Here is a 19,069-nt window from a genome sequence, read left to right as displayed (position 1 = left end):
GATTTTTCAAATATAGTATTTTGAACTAATTGTATGGCTAAAGTAAACCTATTTTTTTCTGTGTAAAATAGAGCAGCAATGTCTTTTTTATAGAATACACATATTTTTTAGGTGCTATGTCACATGAAGATGTGATAGAGTTGAATGATCTCATTTTCAAAGAAGACTCTTTAATGCTATTTTAGGTTAGATTTTTCAAGATCTAGTAATATAATGAACAAAGAATCTGTCCCATCAAGTCATATTTGCATTAATAGTGTTCTTTGGAGGGATGTAGCTATCTTGCCTGTGTTACAACATCATTATTCTGAATTTGTGGAGAAGTGACTCCAGCTCATCTTAATAAATTAGTGTTATGTTTAGTCTCTATTGCTACTTACTCTTAAGCATATTCTTCTTTCATAAGATCTTTGAATGTAAAGAGGTGCCATGCTTTGTTTTCAGTGGGAATTTTAGTGTGTTATATGAAGCTTGTAGTTATCACAGATACCATCAGTCATCATGCTTATTTGATTTTGGCACAAGTTGTAGTATTTGTCTTATAGCATACGGTCATTGCATTTGTCCATCTTTTAAAAATTGCCTTTTTGATCACTCGAAAGACAAAAGTTTGTTCAGTAAAGCTAAGTGATTCTCTCTTTCTTCCTCAGAATCAAGTTTCTTACTGGGAAATGCCCAAATTGTGGACTGGCCTGTAGTTTACAGTAATGACGGTTTTTGCAAACTCTCTGGGTACCATCGCGCTGACGTCATGCAGAAAAGCAGCACATGCAGGTAGGCGGATTGAATGACTTTGGAATCGCTTCCAAAAATGAATAAAATTCTCAGAATGTTTACCTATACTCATGACTGGATGAAAATTACATTTGAAAAGAAAAAAAAGACTTAATTGTGAACAACAAATATTTATCTTAAGAGCTGTTTCCGGTAGTTTTTGCAAAGTAAGAATTTTGCTCATGTGTGAATTAATTCACTTGTTAAAATTTGTTTGGCCGCCTATAATGAGCTAGAGGGTAGCATAGGTACTGGGTGACCACAGGAATAGTCATGATCAGGGAGCCACCAATGACATCCACACTTCAGGAGCAGCTAAAATCATCCCTAACAAAATAGAAAATATGACACAGCCAAATGGAACATGGTTCACAAGAGCGTTAGAATGTGAAGGCATGAGAGAGAAGCTCTGACACTGAGCCAATCCTATGCCTCTATAGTGTTGCTATAGTCACCCTAGCTGTTTGGTTTGTTTTATGTAAAACAGAGACCGACATCTGTATTACTTATGACAACTTTAAAAATAGGTCGTGTCTACAAGTTGAAGGAGAATTATGATAAAAGGGAATCATAAAATAAGCAAAGAAACAAATCATTCTATATAGAAGGAATTAATGTAGAATCTAAAACTTAGCCACCATATTTCAGTAAGAACAGATGGGACATTCCCCCCATTACACACACGCTGGTTTAGTTTTTCTTCAAATTTCTAGCTTAACTAAGTGTTGGAGTTAAATTATTTTGGAACTGAAAAGGATCTGGACTTTTCTTTTTAGTTCAAGTTCTGAGAAAATATATGTGTTGCTATGTTAAAGGACTTGACCACAGCTGGTTTTTGTTCCCTACCTATTTATGCCGAGATTCTCTCTCTCTCTCTCTCTCTCTCTCTCTCTCTCTCTCTTTCTGTGGTGTGTGTGTGTGGGGGGGCACTTGCACACAAATGGTTTATATGACTGTGAATGATCTGCATCTTCATAGAGTCTAAATCTGAAATGATACACATAAAAACTTAAATAACTTTTGTAAAGCAGATTCTAACACCTCTTAAATCTATTGAACCAGAGTTAGCCAAATTGGGTGTTCAGGGCCAGTAGTTGGCATGTTCAACCAGAAGCTTAGATAATTTTGATGTTTATCAAGGCTTGAGAAACAGTCTGTTCACACTTCCTTTTCCTTCCCCTCTCTACCACCAGACACCCTCTTTTTTTCTCTATTGAGGTTATTCCTACATTTTTGTCTACACTCCAAAGAATGAAGCAAAAGAATAAATAAGAATAATGAAAACCTTGGCCTGCGGATGGGCCACACCTTCAGTAGTTCTGGTCTTCTGAACATGGGATAGAAACTTGATCTTTGTGCTAGAGAAACCACACAATACTGAGGGTGTGTTCAGTGTTATGGGAGGTGACACACAAAGTGTTGTGTGTTATTGTTTCCCTGTGTTTCTAGGAGAGTTTAAGTTAGGAAAAGGGGAAGCTTTCTGGTCAACCTTACCCTGTGGGACAGGTGCTATAAAGAGCCCAATAGAACACACGGGCACCCTATCTCTTCTTCTTGGATGACTAGAATCTCAGTTTTGTGCCAGATGCCATTTTCCACTTGACAAGATAGATGATTCTCAAAGTATGATGTGATTATCCTTTCTTTGACTCCAGGTAGTTCATTGTGTGCATCTTTGTGTGTTTGAAACATCATGTTGGTCTTAAATTAACTCTCCATATTTATATGTGTGTGTGTATGTATGTATGTGTAAAGTGTGTGTGTGTATGTGTGTGTGTGTGTGTGTGTGTGTGTGTGTGTGTGTGTGTGATATGTACAAGTGTGTGTAGATGTGAATGACTATGCTCATGCATGTGGAGGCCAGGGGAGAACATCTTGCATCTTTCTCTATTGCTCTTCACTTTAAGTATTTGTTTGTCTGTTTATTTGCTTGTTATTGTGACAAGGCCTTTCACTGAACTAACTGAACTAGGAGCTTACTCTTTAAGTTAGGCTACCTGGCCAGTGGGTTCCTGAGATCTACTTGTCTCTGTCCTCCAAACCTGGGTTTACAGAAGTGGGCAACCATACCTAGCATTTACATGGGAGTTGGGGATTTGAACTGAGGTCCTCAGTGCTCTTACCCATTAAACCATCTTACCAGCTCTCATTGGGGGTTTTATTCCTATTGCTTTATTTGTTTTTTTTTCTAAGTATGACTATTACTTTTTAGATCTCTCTCCCACACCCCTCCTCTCTCTCTCTGTTCAGTTTTTTGAGACAGGGTTTCTCTGTGTAGCCCTGGCTGTGCTGGAACTCACTCTGTAGACCAGGCTGGCCTTGAACTCAGAGATTCACCTGCCCTTGCCTCTCGAGTGCTGGGATTAAAGATTTGTGCCACCATTGCTTGATGCTATTGGGATATCTCTTAAAGTTCACCTTCCTTCTTGTGTCCCATGTGTTTGTCCTGTCTTATAATGTTTTATTTGGTAAATATAGGGGTTCTTCCCTTCCTACAGGCAGATATATAAAAAAATGCTTGTGCATCATACTAATACTTTTTTTAGAAGAGTTACTTTTTATGTCATGTCACCAGTACCAAAAGTACCTTGAAAATAGGGAACTCATCATGTTCACTTTATAAATTTTACTATGTTTTACATCATCTATCTATCTATCTATCTGTCTGTCTGTCTGTCTGTCTGTCTGTCTATCTATCTATCTACCTACCTATCTTCTATATCTATTCTGTATATGTGGCATGTGTCATGGCATGTATGGAGGTCAGAGGACAACTTATGGAAGTTGCCTTTCTCCCTCCGCTACGTGAGCTCCAGGAATTGAACTCAGGTCGTCAGGCTTAGCACCATGTGACCTTACCTCCTAAATCATCTCACTAGTCCATGCTCACTTTTGAACACACTATTTTCAGAACCTGAGAGTGCTTTGTTATCTCTTTTTATTAAATTATATTGTTTTCTTTTTGCAGGAAACTGTAACCTAGGGCTCCCATGCTTTCTCAAAGGATGATTTATTTATGGCATTTCATCTCATGTTAAAGCATTCTAGGAAATTTTGGATTAGCTGGACTTTTTCACTGTGAAACACAGTGAGCATGTCCTCCCTCAAGTCTCCTCCACCTCTCAGAGACATGCTTTCAAGAATGGTCACATTCTGAATAAACAGTCTTTACTCACTGGTGCAAAACATGGAGTGTGTTTTGCTCACCTGACAATTGCAGTCATTTAAGACCTACACAGAGTGGCTGATGAATGAGCAGACGATACCTCAACCCTGACAGCTTTCCTTGGAAGCCTGAGTTGTGTGACTGCATCTCCATTTTAAACTTTCTCATTCTTACATAAATGTTACCTACTTTGTGTTGACTGCACCATTATTTAGGAGAGTGAAGACCTAGAAATAATAAAAACATCTAGTTGTAGGAAATGTGTTTAAAAGTATTGTGGCAAAGCCCTAACTTTCTAAACTACATATGCTGAAAGCACAACTGTGGATAAAGCAAATAACAAATTCCAGGACAGAAGACAAAACAAGATAGACAGACAGACGAAGAAACATATTTATTATACTGGATCTGTGCTGTGAGTTTAATTTTTTTCTGTAACATGCAGCTTTCTCTCTCTCTTTTTTTCTGAGTAGTTTTATAAAATACTATGGACATAAAATGCAAGGAGACAGAGGAAGGGAAGAATAAAATTATACCCAGGTTTAGAAACATTAGGTTAGTGTTAAAGTTCACTATGTTATAGTCAGTGATTCAGAATCACTGAACTCCACCGGAGTGTGATCAATCACCTCACACAATAAAGTTCATTTTTAAGACCTACAGGATTGCACTATAAAGCACTGTTCATGATTTGAAAGTTTTCATCCACCGTTACGTCTTTGAGACTTCTTTTAGCCCTTCTATCACATGCCTCTTCATTGTGATCAACTGTAGTTGAATGCTGGGCTGTCACAGCCTTCCTTTTTTTTAAGTCCATTCTCTCTATGACATCCAACATGCCACACATTACATCTTAAATATGTTGGAGGTAAGCAACCTTATATACACCACAGCCTTGTCTGAGAAATACGGTCTCTGAGCCAGAGAGTGTATGGACTTAGGCAGCAATAGACACATTCAATGAAGGTTCCCTCACACGGCTGTCCAGAGAGCACTTCTATTGACATGGTCTGTAACACAATTGCTAAATGGTCTTATTAACCAGAAACCCAGAGCCAGATATTGAGGTGAAAGCTGAGAGATCAGAGGAATAGAACAAACCAGCTACAAATTCTTACTGCTAGGGAATCCTCAGCTCAAGAGAGAGCTACTTCCTGTATACTCACACCTATATGCCTTTATGTGCCCTGCCATCTCACTTCCTCTTTCTGCCCAGCTCTATCACTTCCTGTCTGTCTGTATAGACCTCCAGACCTCTATGGTTAATTAGTGCTGGGATTACAGGCATGTGCCACCACACCTGGTTCTGTTCCCAGTGTGACCTTGAACTCACAGAGATCCGGATGAATCTCTGTCTCCCAAATGCTAGGATTAAAGGTGTGTGCTACCACTGCCTGACTTCTATATTTAGTATAGTGGCTGGCTTTGTCCTCCGATCCTCAGGCAAGCTTTTTTTTTTGTTAGAGAAGGAATAAAATATCACCACAGTGGTCCCCAACTATGGCTAAGGCTTCTGGCTTTCTATTTCCTTGCTGTGTCATAGTAGTACCTAAAGTTTTATAGTTAAATCACACACACACACACACACACACACACACACACACACACACACATGGTACTGTCTCCCTTTTGTTTTTGCTAAAGGAAAATAAGAAGTTATTCTATGACATATTAGGATCCCCAGGATTTTCCGATCTATTTTGTTTTTGTAATCTAGTAATTGAATTTCTAAGCCTTGGATTATTTGTTGTGTGTTGGAGGACACAAAAAGTATTGGTTGTTTAAAGGACTATAGGTTTTAAGGGAAGGAGCTCTGGCATTTGAAACCTATTGTCAAGGGTTAGGTAGGAACCACTACTGACTCCTGGTTTTCATTAGCTTGAGGAGACTTTAAAGAAATCTGTTCTGCTTTTGTTTCTGGGACAGTGGGGTGGAAGAGCAATTATGTAGGCTAGGTAGGAGAGCTTGAGGACAGAGACAGATGTATTCAAAAATGCCTCCCTCTACCACTGGAAAGCCATTCCCAATCTTTTGCCCAAGTCATCAAATTAGACACTGCAGAGATGCTAAGAGGCATACTAGGAGATTTCACAAGCAGTTTTATAGACACATGATTACCTCAGCAGCCCATAAGAGTGCATCAGACACGACAATGGTGGGTGTCAGTTGGTTCCCTTTGGCTCAGCACTCTGATTCTTGCAGGGCCACTGAGGAAAGCTGTGGGAAGGAAGAGATGCCTCAGTGGAATCAAACTCCCAAGGTTAGAGGTACCCGGTACTAGTCTGATTTCCTTTACGTACATGCCATGGACCCACCATTGTGACTCCATCTACATCTTTCTAGGACCATATAAGTAAATGGGTTTTAAAACTTTTTTTGGTTAGGATCCATGTCTTTGAATTATTTTTAAATTCCTTCTCTCAGATGCCGAAGATGATGGTCTTGTTTGCTGTTTCATCTTTCTTCCTTAGCATTCGCTCTCAGGGCTCTTTTTCTCTTTGGTTACATGGCTCCCATCCCCCACCTTTCTCGTGACTCTGCTGTTGCCCCCGTTCCCAAGCTGAACCCCATGCTTAGCAACAGCATAACTCAATTTGTGTTAGTTCTTTGATGAAGCATTTGCAAGTGTGTGAATTATAGCCTGATGTTTTATATTGCCCTTTAAGAGTGGTGTCTGTATAACTGTGATGCTTCTCTCTAGGAACGTTGCTGGCCAATGGAAAAGTAAGATGGGTTGATAGGGCTCATAATTAAGGTTATTTATTATTTATTTTTAGAGTTAGAAGATTCTTTCCTCTGTTGGAAGTCTATCAACCCTACAACTGTCTTGGCTGTTAAATATAATGGGGACTATTTATGAGATTTCGATGAGAGAACACAGAATGCAAGAATAAAGAAACCCTGCTATGGGCCATAGCCACACTTCTCAAAGATGTCCTTGAACTGATGTAAATGGAAGAAAAGCAAATGCTGAGTCAAGTCTTATAGAGGCTGGGCTAGTCCTGAAGGGAATGTGCCCCCTCACTCAGAAAGTTTAAATCTTATCACCAAGTCTCTTGTACTGCAGGAATGTGATCATTATATAGGATCAGGCTAGATAGGAGGTTTGCTCCAACCTCATGGTTCACATGAGAGGAAATCACAGAACACTGCGTTTCTTCCTATAAGCTACAGTGACCCATCTTTCAGCAAATGTGGCCCAATTTGTATCCTTGAATGTGGGAATGCAAGGAGGTAGAGCTGACCTGAGGGCATGTTTTTACACCTCCACTCATACGAACCAGTCCAGTAGTATTCCAGCCATCACAGGACCTGTTATAATTTATAATTTCATGCACATTATCCTCCTAATCTTTACCCTTTACCTATATCATCACTGTCATCATTTTGCTGATGAAAAACTAAGAGCAGAGAGAAGGGGTCTGATGAATTGCTCATTAAATATAGCTTGCAATTGGCTCTCTAAATGCAGGGGTCCTCTGGTATACCAGGGGTTGTTGGTACCATAGGAGAGATGGGTCACTGCTGTAAAACTGATTCCATTTTCCTTCCAATGAAATAAAATAGAAGTCAGTTGTAATTCCTAAAGGGCAGCTTAGCATTCTGTATGAGTAGAAGCTATATAGCATAATTGCTACTTCTCAAATGTGAGTCCTTTCAAATTCCATTAACCATTCAATAACTGCATTGAGTTTTGGTCATCCTAAGTCAGGGCTTGAGAAATTGCAATATAGCAGTCAGCATTTTCATGTAAAATATGCAAGTGAACAGACATGCCCTATCTGCTTAACAACATAGCATTGTCCATTCGTCAGTATGATCTGGGCAACCTTGAGCAGAGATAGTTTTATATACCTGTGTAATATAATTGCATATGTTATTTATAATATATTATTATTTTTTTAAAGTGTATATATTTTCTTTTATAATTATATTCCATATTTATATTATAAAATAATTTATAAGAAAGTATTTTCATAATATATAAATATGTTTTATATACCATACATAGATATATTATATATACATTCATACATGACAATAGCCTTTGTAACTGGAGCAGCTATCTCATTATGATTATATTTGCATTTCCGACAGCTAGTGGTGTTGAACTCCCCCCCCCCCCCCTTTATGTAGCTGTGGATGTTATTTTTGTTTGTTTGACAAGTGTCTAATTCAGGTCATTTGTTCATTTCCAATTGGGTTCAATTTTTGGTTGAGCATTTAAACTTCTTTATGAATTCTGAATGCAATCCTTTGTCGGATGAAAACCTTTCAGATTCTACAGCTCTCGTCACTCTGTAGGCTGGCAGGACATTTGACTTACTTTTGTAGCCTGTGCCTTCAGAGTCTCTCACCCTGGCCATGACCGGCGTCACCGTCTTCAAGTGTTCCCTCTCTGTCTTCTGTTTCATCATTTCCAGTTCCAAACTTAGTCCTTTAGTCCTATTTTCTGTTGATTTGGGTATAGGCTGAAAGAAAGGGATGAAGTTTCATTCTTCTGCATATGGATATTTAGTTTCTCCTGGACGCTTTATTGTGTATGCTCTCTAATGTGTGTGTGTGTGTGTGTGTGTGTGTGTGTGTGTGTGTGTTTATGTGCATATGTATGTGAGTATGTGCATGAGTGAGTGTGTGTATGTGTGTATGAGTGTGCATGTATGAGTGTGTGTGCATGAGTGAGGGAGTATGAGTATGTGTGTGTGTGTGTGTGTGTGTGTGTATGAGTGAGGGAGTATGAGTGTGTGTGAATTGTGTGAGTGTGTGTGCATGCATGTTCATGAGTGAGTGTGTGAATATCTGTATGTTTTTAGCTCCCTGGGTGTAGACATTAGCTATAGATATGTGGGCTTACTTCTGGAGTCTCTGTTTTCTGCTCCCCGGGTCTGCACATTGGGATTTACGCTGTACCTGTATTATTGTGGCTGCTGTGGTCCTGTACTGTGCATTGCAATCTCTTATTGTAATTGGCTTCGGCTTTTTATTCTTTTATCCTCAAGAACACTTTCAATCCTTGGAGTATTCTGTGCTTTCTTATGAATTTGAGGAATTTTTTTTCTTTCTGTGAAGAATGACAGTAGTGTGAAGGAAGCCACAGTAAAGGTCTATATTTTGTTGATAACATGGACATCCCAGCAGTATTAATTGTTCTAATCCACACACATGTAAGATCTCTTCGTGTGTGTGTGTGTGTGTGTGTGTGTGTGTGTGTGTGTGTGTGTGTTCTTCCAATTCTTTCTCAGCCTTTTGCAGTTTTCATTGTGGAGGTCATTTTCTCCCTGGGATTAATTTGCTCTCAGATATTTGATTTTCAGTAGCTATTAGAAATGGGCTTGCTTTGTGATTCCTTTCTCAGCAAGTTCATTATGGTGTGTAAAATGCTACTGATATTTCTATATTGGTTTTGTATCCTGAAACTACCAGATTTAGCTGCCTGTCCTGATAGTCTCCTAATGAGGTCTTTGAATGATGGTTTACAAACAAGATGATCTGATTTCTTTGTATTTGGATATCATGTTTTCTTTCTTTGGCCTAATTTCTCTGGCTAAGAATGCCGTACTTTGTGGACTGTGAGGGGTGCAAGTGGACAGTGTGGTCCAGATTGTGTATGACACAGTCTCATTATCTCTCCATTCACTATGATAATGCTCAGAGATCATCATCTGTGGCCTTTTTGTACTGGGTTTATTTGTTCTATTCCATTGTTTATCTCTGATACTTCTTTGTTGAGTGTTTATGGGGGTCCTGGATGATCTGCCCATCGATGAAAGTGGGATGTTGCTATCTACAGCTATCACTGTGTTGTAGCCTATTTCTCCCTTTAGATATAACAATATTTTCCTCATAAAATTGAGTATTTTATTTTATTTTGATATAAGATTATTCTATGTAGCCCTGGCTGTCCTGGAACTTGTTATGTAGGCCAGGCTGGCTTAGAACTTACAGAAATCTGCTTGTTTCTGCCTTCTAAGTGCTGGGATTAAAAACGCGTGCCACTACACCTGGCCTTAAAAATGAGGTGTTCTAGCATTATTTAGATATACATATCTTCCATTGACTCCTTTTGTTAGCACATAGTTACCACCTGTCCATGTCTTTCTACCATTTTTGGTTTACAGTCTGCTTGCTATTCTTGCTTGCTTGCTGGGGAGTGACTTTTCCACTCTGTCAGTTTCTGTGTTTGTGTGTCCTCAATGGTGAAGACTCAGGTATACCACTTGTAAGCAGCATGTTGGGCCTTGCTTTTGAGTCCATTCAGCCAATGTTCATCCAAGGTTATTAGTGTTACATATAGAATTGTTTGTGTCATTTTGTTCATTTCTGGTTTCAAATGGCCACATTCCAGTCGAGCTCAGGGCTTTCTCTGTGTTGCTCTCTGTATAGATGAGGTCCCATTCTCTATATCTTTTATGTTACTGTTCTTCTCGAAGGTTTTAGTATTTTGTATCTCGTCACAGGGGTGTCTATTGCTGTTTTGTTTTTCCACCCTCAGGTGTAGCTTCCCTTGAGCATATTTTTTAAGGTTGTTCTAGGGATGATGGATTCCCTGATTTTTACCTTGGGCTGTCATCTGGGACATTGTTGTAGCTCTCATTTGCTCTTCCATAGCATCTCTTAGTATATTAGTCTACCTTAACAATCTTTTCCCTTCTCCATAACTTTTAATATGATGTTAATTCTCTTGGAGTCCATTAGTTTTCTGTTGAAAAAGTCTTCCATGAATTTAATGAGGGTGATGTTAAGTGTGAATGAATGAATGCTTTTTTATTTTGGAAGTTTGCCTATGAAATATAGTGATGAGGACATGTTGAGTCCAATCTATTTGGGGTCTTTTGGGCTTCCTGGGCCTCCTCTATACCTGTGTGTGTCTCTCTAAGCTTAAGAAAGTTACCAGATTTTCTTTGTCAGTGTGGAAGTTTCATTTTCTGTTTTCTTTATTCAGATAAGTTTTCATTGTAGCCCAGCATGACCTTGAACTCATCAAGTAACCAAGGGTGACCTTGAACTTTAGAGCCTTCTGTTTTTGCCTTCTGGTTCTGGAATTTCAGACATGTTCCACCATGTCCTATTTTATGGGCTGCTGGAGATGAAACCCAGGGCTCTCTGTTAGGGATGTACTCTACCCACTGAACTGCATTCCCCATCCCTAGTATGGAGCTTGCCAAAACCTGAAAACTACCATATTCCTGAGCTACACCATTCCTGGTTATTCACCCAGAGGACTCTGAGCCCCACCACAGAGATACTTGCCCACCCATGGTCATTGCTTCGCCATTCACAGTAGCTGAGTAATGAAACTAGCCTCGATATCTATCGGTAGATGAATGGGTAAAGAAAATGCGATACTTATACTCAATGGGATCTTGGTCAGCCATAAAGAAAAATGAAATCGTGACATATTCGGGAAAATGAACGGAACTGGGACTCATTCATTATGTGAATAGGTTTTTCTGTGCTTTCTCCTTTCCTTACCTCCTGGAAAGGTCAGAATTTGAACATTTGTTCATTTACACACACCCCATAAGTCTTGGAAACTTTCTTTGTTCTTTCTAGTGATTTCTCCCCTTTATTTCTCCAGTGTAGCAGTGGCCCTTCAAAAGGTCTGTCTTTCAGCTCAGACATTTTTCTGCTTGATCTGTCTTGTCGTTGAGGCCCTTGTTCACGTCTTTTATTTGACTCACTTCAGTCTTCACGCCCAAAGTTTCTAGTTGGTTCCTTTTGATGATTTCTCTCTTTGTTGGATTTCTTATTCATTTCATTAATTGCTTTCCTTGTTTCACAGAATTATTAAATTCTCTTGTATGTCATTGAATGCCCTTCCCATTATTCTTTTGAATTCTTGCTCAGATGTTTTATCTATTTCCCTATCTCTGGAGTTTGTTGGAGAGTAATTGTACTCTTTTAACTCTATCATGTTACCTTGCTTTTTCAGACTTCATGTTTCCTTAGGCTGATATTTGCATGTCTCCACTGCTGAGTGACTTTTGTATTTGAAGAACTTCTTTTGACTCTGTCTGATTAGTAGGCTGTATTGGACTTTCATATTTGAAGAACTTCTTTTGACTCTGTCTGATTAGTAGGCTGTATTGGTTTTAGTTCAAGTTGGCCACTGCAGTTGTGGTCTCCAAATAACTTCAACTGTAACATCAGTGGCTGTGAGAGCAGTTCATGGGAAGCAGGATCATAAAGACTGTTGCTCTCTGCAGGGTTGTCATGTGGGGCTATTCTAGCAGCCTAGGAGGGTATGGTACACAGAGATGAGTGCTTACCTAGTGGGCTCAGGCAAGTGTAATGCAGCACACATGCAAACTATGAGGACTGTGTGTCAATTTCTGTGGACCATATTCCAATGAAGCCAGGTTAGAGGGGCCCTAGGCATTTGTGGTATGGTTCCCATGGCAGAGGGGGCAGGGCTTCTGCATAGTACAAAGTGCATCTGTTAAGTCTCCAGCAGAAATGTGGAGGTAGAGCCACTTTAGCATCCTGAGAGGAAGCTGCACAAGAAGTCAGATAGGGGGAAGGGAGGGGATGTGCAATAGCAGCCCAGGTAGGAGAGACCTGAGTTCCTCATCTGTCTAGAGCAAGGTAATAACATGTCCTCCCTGAAGACTCAAGGAGGCTACAGAATTGCCCACCAGCAAAAACTTAGGGTGCCAGTGTGGGCTGTTGGGGTTTTCCTGTATATTTTCCCATTGTGGTAGAACTTTTAGTATTAAATTGGTCTTGACCTGGGTAATGGGAAGTTGATAGAAGGCTTTGTTCCATTCTTTACTTGACTGTGTGTAGCCCTCATGCCCCACCAGATCTTCAGTTCAGCCATTCTGCATTCTAGCTCTCTCCAGTGAACACTGTTGGAATAGTGGCTGTTCTTCCCTCCTTTCATCCTTTCCTTCCTTTGTAATCTCTTCTGTGGCCTCTTACCAGTCATCTTGCCATGGACTTTCTTCTACCATTCACAGTGGACAGCTTTGGTGGCATGTAAAAGCTCACTCTGCAATTCTGTGTTTACTTTGCATATTCTAGCCATATCACCATGTATCTGCTCCAGACACTAGCTTTGGAATTCTCTGATGGGATACACTTATTTATGAACCATTTTCCTTGTTTTTGTTGATGGTCAGGAAATCCCTCCAAAGATCTGTGTAATCTCTCAACTGGCAGAGCAGCAACATTTCTATGGCCCCCTGTGTCTTCTGTAACTTCACTTCTGTGACTTCACGTTTTTCCCCCACAATTATTGTCCTTCATTTCTTTGGTAGAATTTAGCATTTACTGTCTAGTCTCCACTTTCTATTGTCCATTTTTAAAAAATGCTGCATGAGAGTGTCACGAGAGATAAGAGGGTGGCGTAGCTACATGCTTCGCCGCCTGTGGGAACTAGGTAGCAGATGCAGTCAATGATATTAACAGATTCTGAGGGAGATGATTCGATTGAGTATGGCTCTAGATTGGCAGCTGTTATCAACAATAATTCCCTCTTATCCTTAGGAGATATGATGCAGGACACCTCCCCAGTGGATTCTGGAAATAGTGATAGGTTCAGACACCCATAGCCTGTTTTCTCCTATACATATGTATCTATTGTAATATTCAATTCACAAATTATAAATAGTAAGACATTAGCAATAATAATAATCACCACAAAAACAATTCTAATAATGCATTATGGTAGAACGTGGCCACTCTCAAAAATACATTTTTTTTTTTAAAATTTGTACTTTTAGTTTTCATCTAAAGAAGTATTTTATGACTTCTCTTTGGAAACTTTGAATTTCCAGAGTCATTATTATTGTATTTTGGATTTATTATATTATTAAGTAAAATCTTTACTCAAATATACACATTGAAGTGGCTGATTTGCAAACTGAAACATGGGTTACAGACCATTTGGGGAGCATGTAGAGTGTATGGACACCTATAGATTTTGGATACCTGAGCAGGTAGTAGGGGTTTACATCCCTGGGCCAGGGGCATGGAGCAGGATTGTAGGAGCTTTCATCACGTTGTTCACAACGACACATGCTTTTAAACTTTTGAATTGTATATTCTGGAATTTGTAATTTGGATCATGCTTGACCATATGAAACCAGAGAAAGCAAAACAATGGATAAGGGGGTGATGAGGCTGTCGGGTACCTATCAGTGGTTTGTACTTCATGCAGTTACAGTCAACATACCATGGTCACTGAGAGCTGAACAGTGCTGGTGTGAAGCATGTTTACTAGAACCATGGCAATTGAAGTTTGTGCGTACAGAAACTGTGGGAACTACTCTCTGCCTCTCCCTTTCTCCAGACACGGGAAATACCTTCTAAAACTGTCAGCAAGAAGTTTTAGCAACAGTGATTAAAAAACGAGGCTTAACATTTTACCGCCTGTACCTATCCTGCCACATGTTGCCAAATGTATACAAAAAAATTACGGAAATAATGGTTTACATATTTTAGTTCATTGTACAGGGACATAATTTTAGGCTAAATGAAATACTTAATTGTAGACAATGATGTGATTTTATGCAATAGCTTAAAAGTGACACAAAAAATGAAATGGATCTTTGTCTTCCAGTTTCATGTATGGAGAACTGACGGACAAGAAGACCATTGAGAAAGTCAGGCAGACCTTTGACAACTACGAGTCAAACTGTTTTGAAGTTCTTCTGTACAAAAAAAACCGTAGGTATTTCCATTATCAATAAGATGAGCTAGGCTTTTCTGAATGTTACAGTTTAGGAAAGGGTAGCTGAGCAACAAGGTAGAGAAGATACAATGTGCTGATACTGCTCTTGGTGTGGGGGGAGAGGTTACTGGTAAAATTAGATAGAGAAATTCATAAATGTTTCTGCCTATGAGAAGATCCTCTCGAAGAATGGAAGCAAATATGGTATATATTATTTTACTTTTACAAAAACATTGTATTTATTTATTTATTTTCTTGAGATAGGGTTTCTCTGTGTAGCTTTGGAGCCTGTCCTGGAACTCACTTTGTAGACCAGGCTGGCCTCAAACTCACAGAGATTCACCTGCCTCTGCCTCCCCAGTGCTGGGATTAAAGGCATGTGCCACCACCACCCAGCAATTTATTTTATTTTTATTTAATTAAATATATTATCTGTATGAGTGTTATCTGCTTGTAGGTATGTATGTGTACAATGTGTGTGCTTGGTGCTAGCCAAGGTCAGAAGAAGGTGTCGGATATCCAGGGACTGACATTGCAGAAGCAGAGGATTATGAGCTACTGTGTGCATGCTGGGAACTGAACATAGATCTTCTGTAAGGGCAACAGGAGCTCTCAACCACCCACATTTTTATTTTTAACATCATGGTTGTGCATATTGATTGGATACAAAGTGACATTATGATTTAGAAATATAATATGAATACTTAAATCAAACAAATAGCATTCAACATTTCAAATATTTACTTTTTGTGGTGGGAATATTGGAAATCATTCTCTTGGCAACTTTGGTGTCTGCAATACACTGTTATTAATAATCGTGTTCACCATCCTGGGCAATCCATCTTACAACTAGATGGAGAAACTTTTCTCATGTGCCACACAGTCTTTGTATGGCTAGATCATCTTGTCTTCATTCCTATCCCAACACTGCAGCTGAGACCCTCTGCTGCCTGATCTGTGTTTAAATGACTTAAGTTCCACTTCAAATGAGTATGTGTTTCCTATTGGTCTTCCATGTCTGGCTTATTTTTACTTAGTTCTTACGATCTTTTATTCCTTCTGTGATGCTGCAAATACTATAAACTCTCTCTCTCTCTCTCTCTCTCTCTCTCTCTCTCTCTCTCTCTCTCTTTCATGTGTATTGCATATACATGTGTGTACATGTGTATTGCATATACATGTGTGTACATGTGTACATTTAAAATGGAGGCCGGAGGAGGACATTAGGTATCTTCTATGATCTTCTGCTCTATCCCCTTGAGACAAGGCCTATCATTTCCTGTTTTTCAGATAGACTAACCAGTCTGAAGGCCTATCCATCCACTGGTCTCTTGCTCCTTCCTTCTCACCTGTTTCTACCAGTGCTGGGGTTAGAAGTGGTTGGCTTTTCATGTGGGTTCAGAGATCCAAACTCAGGCTCTTATGCTTACTCAGCAAGCATTCCTATCCACTGAGTCATCTCCCCAGCTCAAGAAATTCTTTTAAATGCAGAGGATCATTCCACTTTGTATACACATTTCATTTTTTTTATTAGCTCATCTGTTAATGGACATTTAAGTCAATTATAAAATTGGCCATTGTGAATGGCAGGGCAGTGAACACGAGAATGCAGATATCCCTTTGTCTTGCAGATTGCAAATCTTTTGGGTAAATATCCAGCAGTGGGACTGCTATAACATATGATGAGTCTGTATTAAAATTTTTAAATTAATTTCCGAGTGGGTTTTCTATAGGATTTGTACTAATGTGTGTTCACAACTATGGTATTACAGGATTCACATTTTATGTTACTATACAAATGTCACTGAGGTGGATATATGGTTATTTGATGTCAGTCTTTACAAATACAACCTTTAGCTGGAGGTTGACTGTTGCCTGTGGAAGAATGATGGGCATAGGTATCACCCTCTGAACAGGCCATTCACATCTGGTAAAGTCTGCTGATTGTTGGGACTCTTCTCTAGGATTAGAACTGGACATAGTCAATTGCCAAATATGTCATCACATAGAACCTCATGGACCGCACCTGTCTGGGAGGTTAAAACAACAATTAACCAACCAGCCAACCACCACTACCACCAAGCCTCAGTGCATGTCTCCAACCATCAAGCCTTCTTATTTCACATGGTTTCATTGCATGGTCACATGAACTGCGTTTCTTTTTGCTGCTTTCTCAATTTTTTTTCTTCTTGATATGAAGAGTCCCTTTATGATCATTAACCAAGAAGCCATCTCCAAATTACATCTGAATGCAAAGGAAAAACCAGTTTCTCCAATGGAGTCTCACAAGGTATATTAACCACACTTAAGGGCAAGGCCCATGCCTAACAGTATTAGATGGCCAACACAAAACGAACTCAGTGGTATTTTTTGTAGACTTTTTGCCTCATATGGTTCTGTTGACATTTTTACTGGCCTTTTGCTTGTATGTTATGGTTTCTGACTTTGTGTTTTTATGGGTTTATTTGTGTGTATGTATGCGTGTATTTCTTGTGCTTTTATTTTATTTTTCTTTTTAAAAAACTCTGGGCTTGGGTGTTTTTTTATTTGTTTGTTTATTTGCCTATTTGTTTTCTGGGGAGAGAGAGAGAGAGAGAGAGAGAGAGAGAGAGAGAGAGAGAGAGAGAGAATGAAGAAATGGAGTTGGGTGGGTATGGAGGTAATGAGAATCTGGGAGGAGTTGAGAGAGGAGAAACTGAGATCAGAATATATTGTAAGAAAAAAAATGATACATTGAAAATGTGTGTTTGTGTGTGTGTGTGTATGTGTGTGTGTGTGTGTGTGTATCTTTCATGGTAAATGATGACAAAATCCATCCTCATCTTCAGTGGTTACTATAGTCTCCTTAAGTGGGAGAGGCACCCAAACCTCAGCAGAACACATTTTTTTCTAGGTTCAGTATATGTTAGATCTTTTGGTGCACAATTTTTCCTTCCATTTCTTTCAATCTGTTATTCTTTATGGAATATGTAGAATTAAAATTAGGTTTTCTTTTTTAGCACTAGACCCACAAAAGGATAACAGCAGCCACAGACGTTGCCTCAGAAGCAGTGCATTGGGTGACAGGAACATTATCTTTCATGGTTTTACCTATCAGAGCTTTAATCTGTTCATCTTGCAGTTTAGAATCAAGGCTGAAGAGATATTTCTGTTTGGGGTCACACTCAGCTGCCAGTTTGTCACACAGGAAACAGTCAGTTCTGAATGATGTGCTCGCCCTGCTGTAGAGCCTGTAGATACTTTCTGGGTCTTCTCCTCTCAGGCTCCAAGGTTTAGTCATCATTCATAGGATGCCCAAATGTCTATGCCCCTTCATTTCCATATAGATCTGTTAGTCCTGGGATGACTTGGCAAATAAATATCTGCTGAATTTTCAAACTTCGTAGCCAAGTACACAGTTTGAGTTTGTCAGTAGTACCGTAAGGGGATTCTGTTTTGTTTATTTACTTTAAAACATATTGGTAATAACTTGAAATTTGCATCTTTATAATTCTCCTTCTGGGATAGTATAGATATTTTACATTGTGCTCATAGCTTGAAATTATTATATGACTTTTGTTCAAGTCTGGCTGGCTCTCTAAAGGGAATGGTTTATTGATGTATAAGATGGTTTATAAGCTGTTAAGAGGGGCTCCACAGCCTTATAGATTACAGCTCCCGTTCTCCTTCCTGTGCTCTCTGCATCCATCTTTATTTTTTACTTTCCTTTCACAGAAAGAATAGGTGTTATATAGGCATTAGGGTAGCATGCAAGTATTTTAGCCAACTTTAAAGGAATTTTGTAAGTGGTCATCTGAAAACAGCTTTTACATATCAAACCAGAAAGAGTGCATTTTGTGACTTTGAAAAATGTTAGATAGGAAAATTGACGTGTCTGTAGAAGACTGTTTTGGGGATGCCTGAATTCCAAGCCCCCCAAGACTTCCATCATGTGATTAGGTTAGGTTAAACACATTTTGCCAATGGGGCAGTTGAGGTTTCTGAATGTTTTTTGGTCAGGGATTGACACTTCAGTTTGTACCCCTTTTTAAAAAAAATTCTTCCTATCTAGTGTCTTTATTAAAGGAGGATTTGCTACTCTGGGGAAAGTTTGGAATTGCTGGAGCACAGAGAGAACCTAGAGGTATGTTTCTAGTGACTGGTGGCCAGGCCCTGCTCTGAATGCACCTCTGTCCATCTGACCCTTAACACCAGGATGAAAAGAATACCTCACCAGCTACTGGAAAATATTTCCCTGTGCTGGGGAAGTCTGAGCCTATGAGCTGGAAAATTCTACCTTGATACTGGGAAGTAGCTTTTCACACGGTCCTGTCTCTGCCAGAATTTGGAAAGTGCCTTTTTATATGGATGTGGCACCAGCTCTTTCTGTCCAGATTTCTAGCAGGCCCTGGAAAAAAAACAAAAGGATTTTCAATGTCCCTTTCTCTTTGTTTATGACCTCTCTGCCTCTAGCT

At 39.3% G+C, this 19,069-nt stretch overlaps 1 protein-coding gene across 1 annotated transcript in view; it reads left to right on the top strand.

Moving 5' to 3' along the window:
* Positions 1 to 19,069, top strand: part of Kcnh5 (potassium voltage-gated channel subfamily H member 5) — a 303,831-nt gene that overhangs the window by 21,218 nt on the left and 263,544 nt on the right. Inside the window, exons 2-3 of the mRNA XM_036205975.1 lie at positions 651 to 774; positions 14,505 to 14,611. Coding sequence (XP_036061868.1) covers positions 651 to 774; positions 14,505 to 14,611 — 231 coding nt within the window. The remainder of the gene's footprint in view (positions 1 to 650; positions 775 to 14,504; positions 14,612 to 19,069) is intronic.

This window comes from Onychomys torridus, chromosome 14, assembly GCF_903995425.1.
Source record: "Onychomys torridus chromosome 14, mOncTor1.1, whole genome shotgun sequence".
NCBI classification, from domain to species: domain Eukaryota; kingdom Metazoa; phylum Chordata; class Mammalia; order Rodentia; family Cricetidae; genus Onychomys; species Onychomys torridus.
This window is presented reverse-complemented; position numbering and strand designations above follow the sequence as displayed.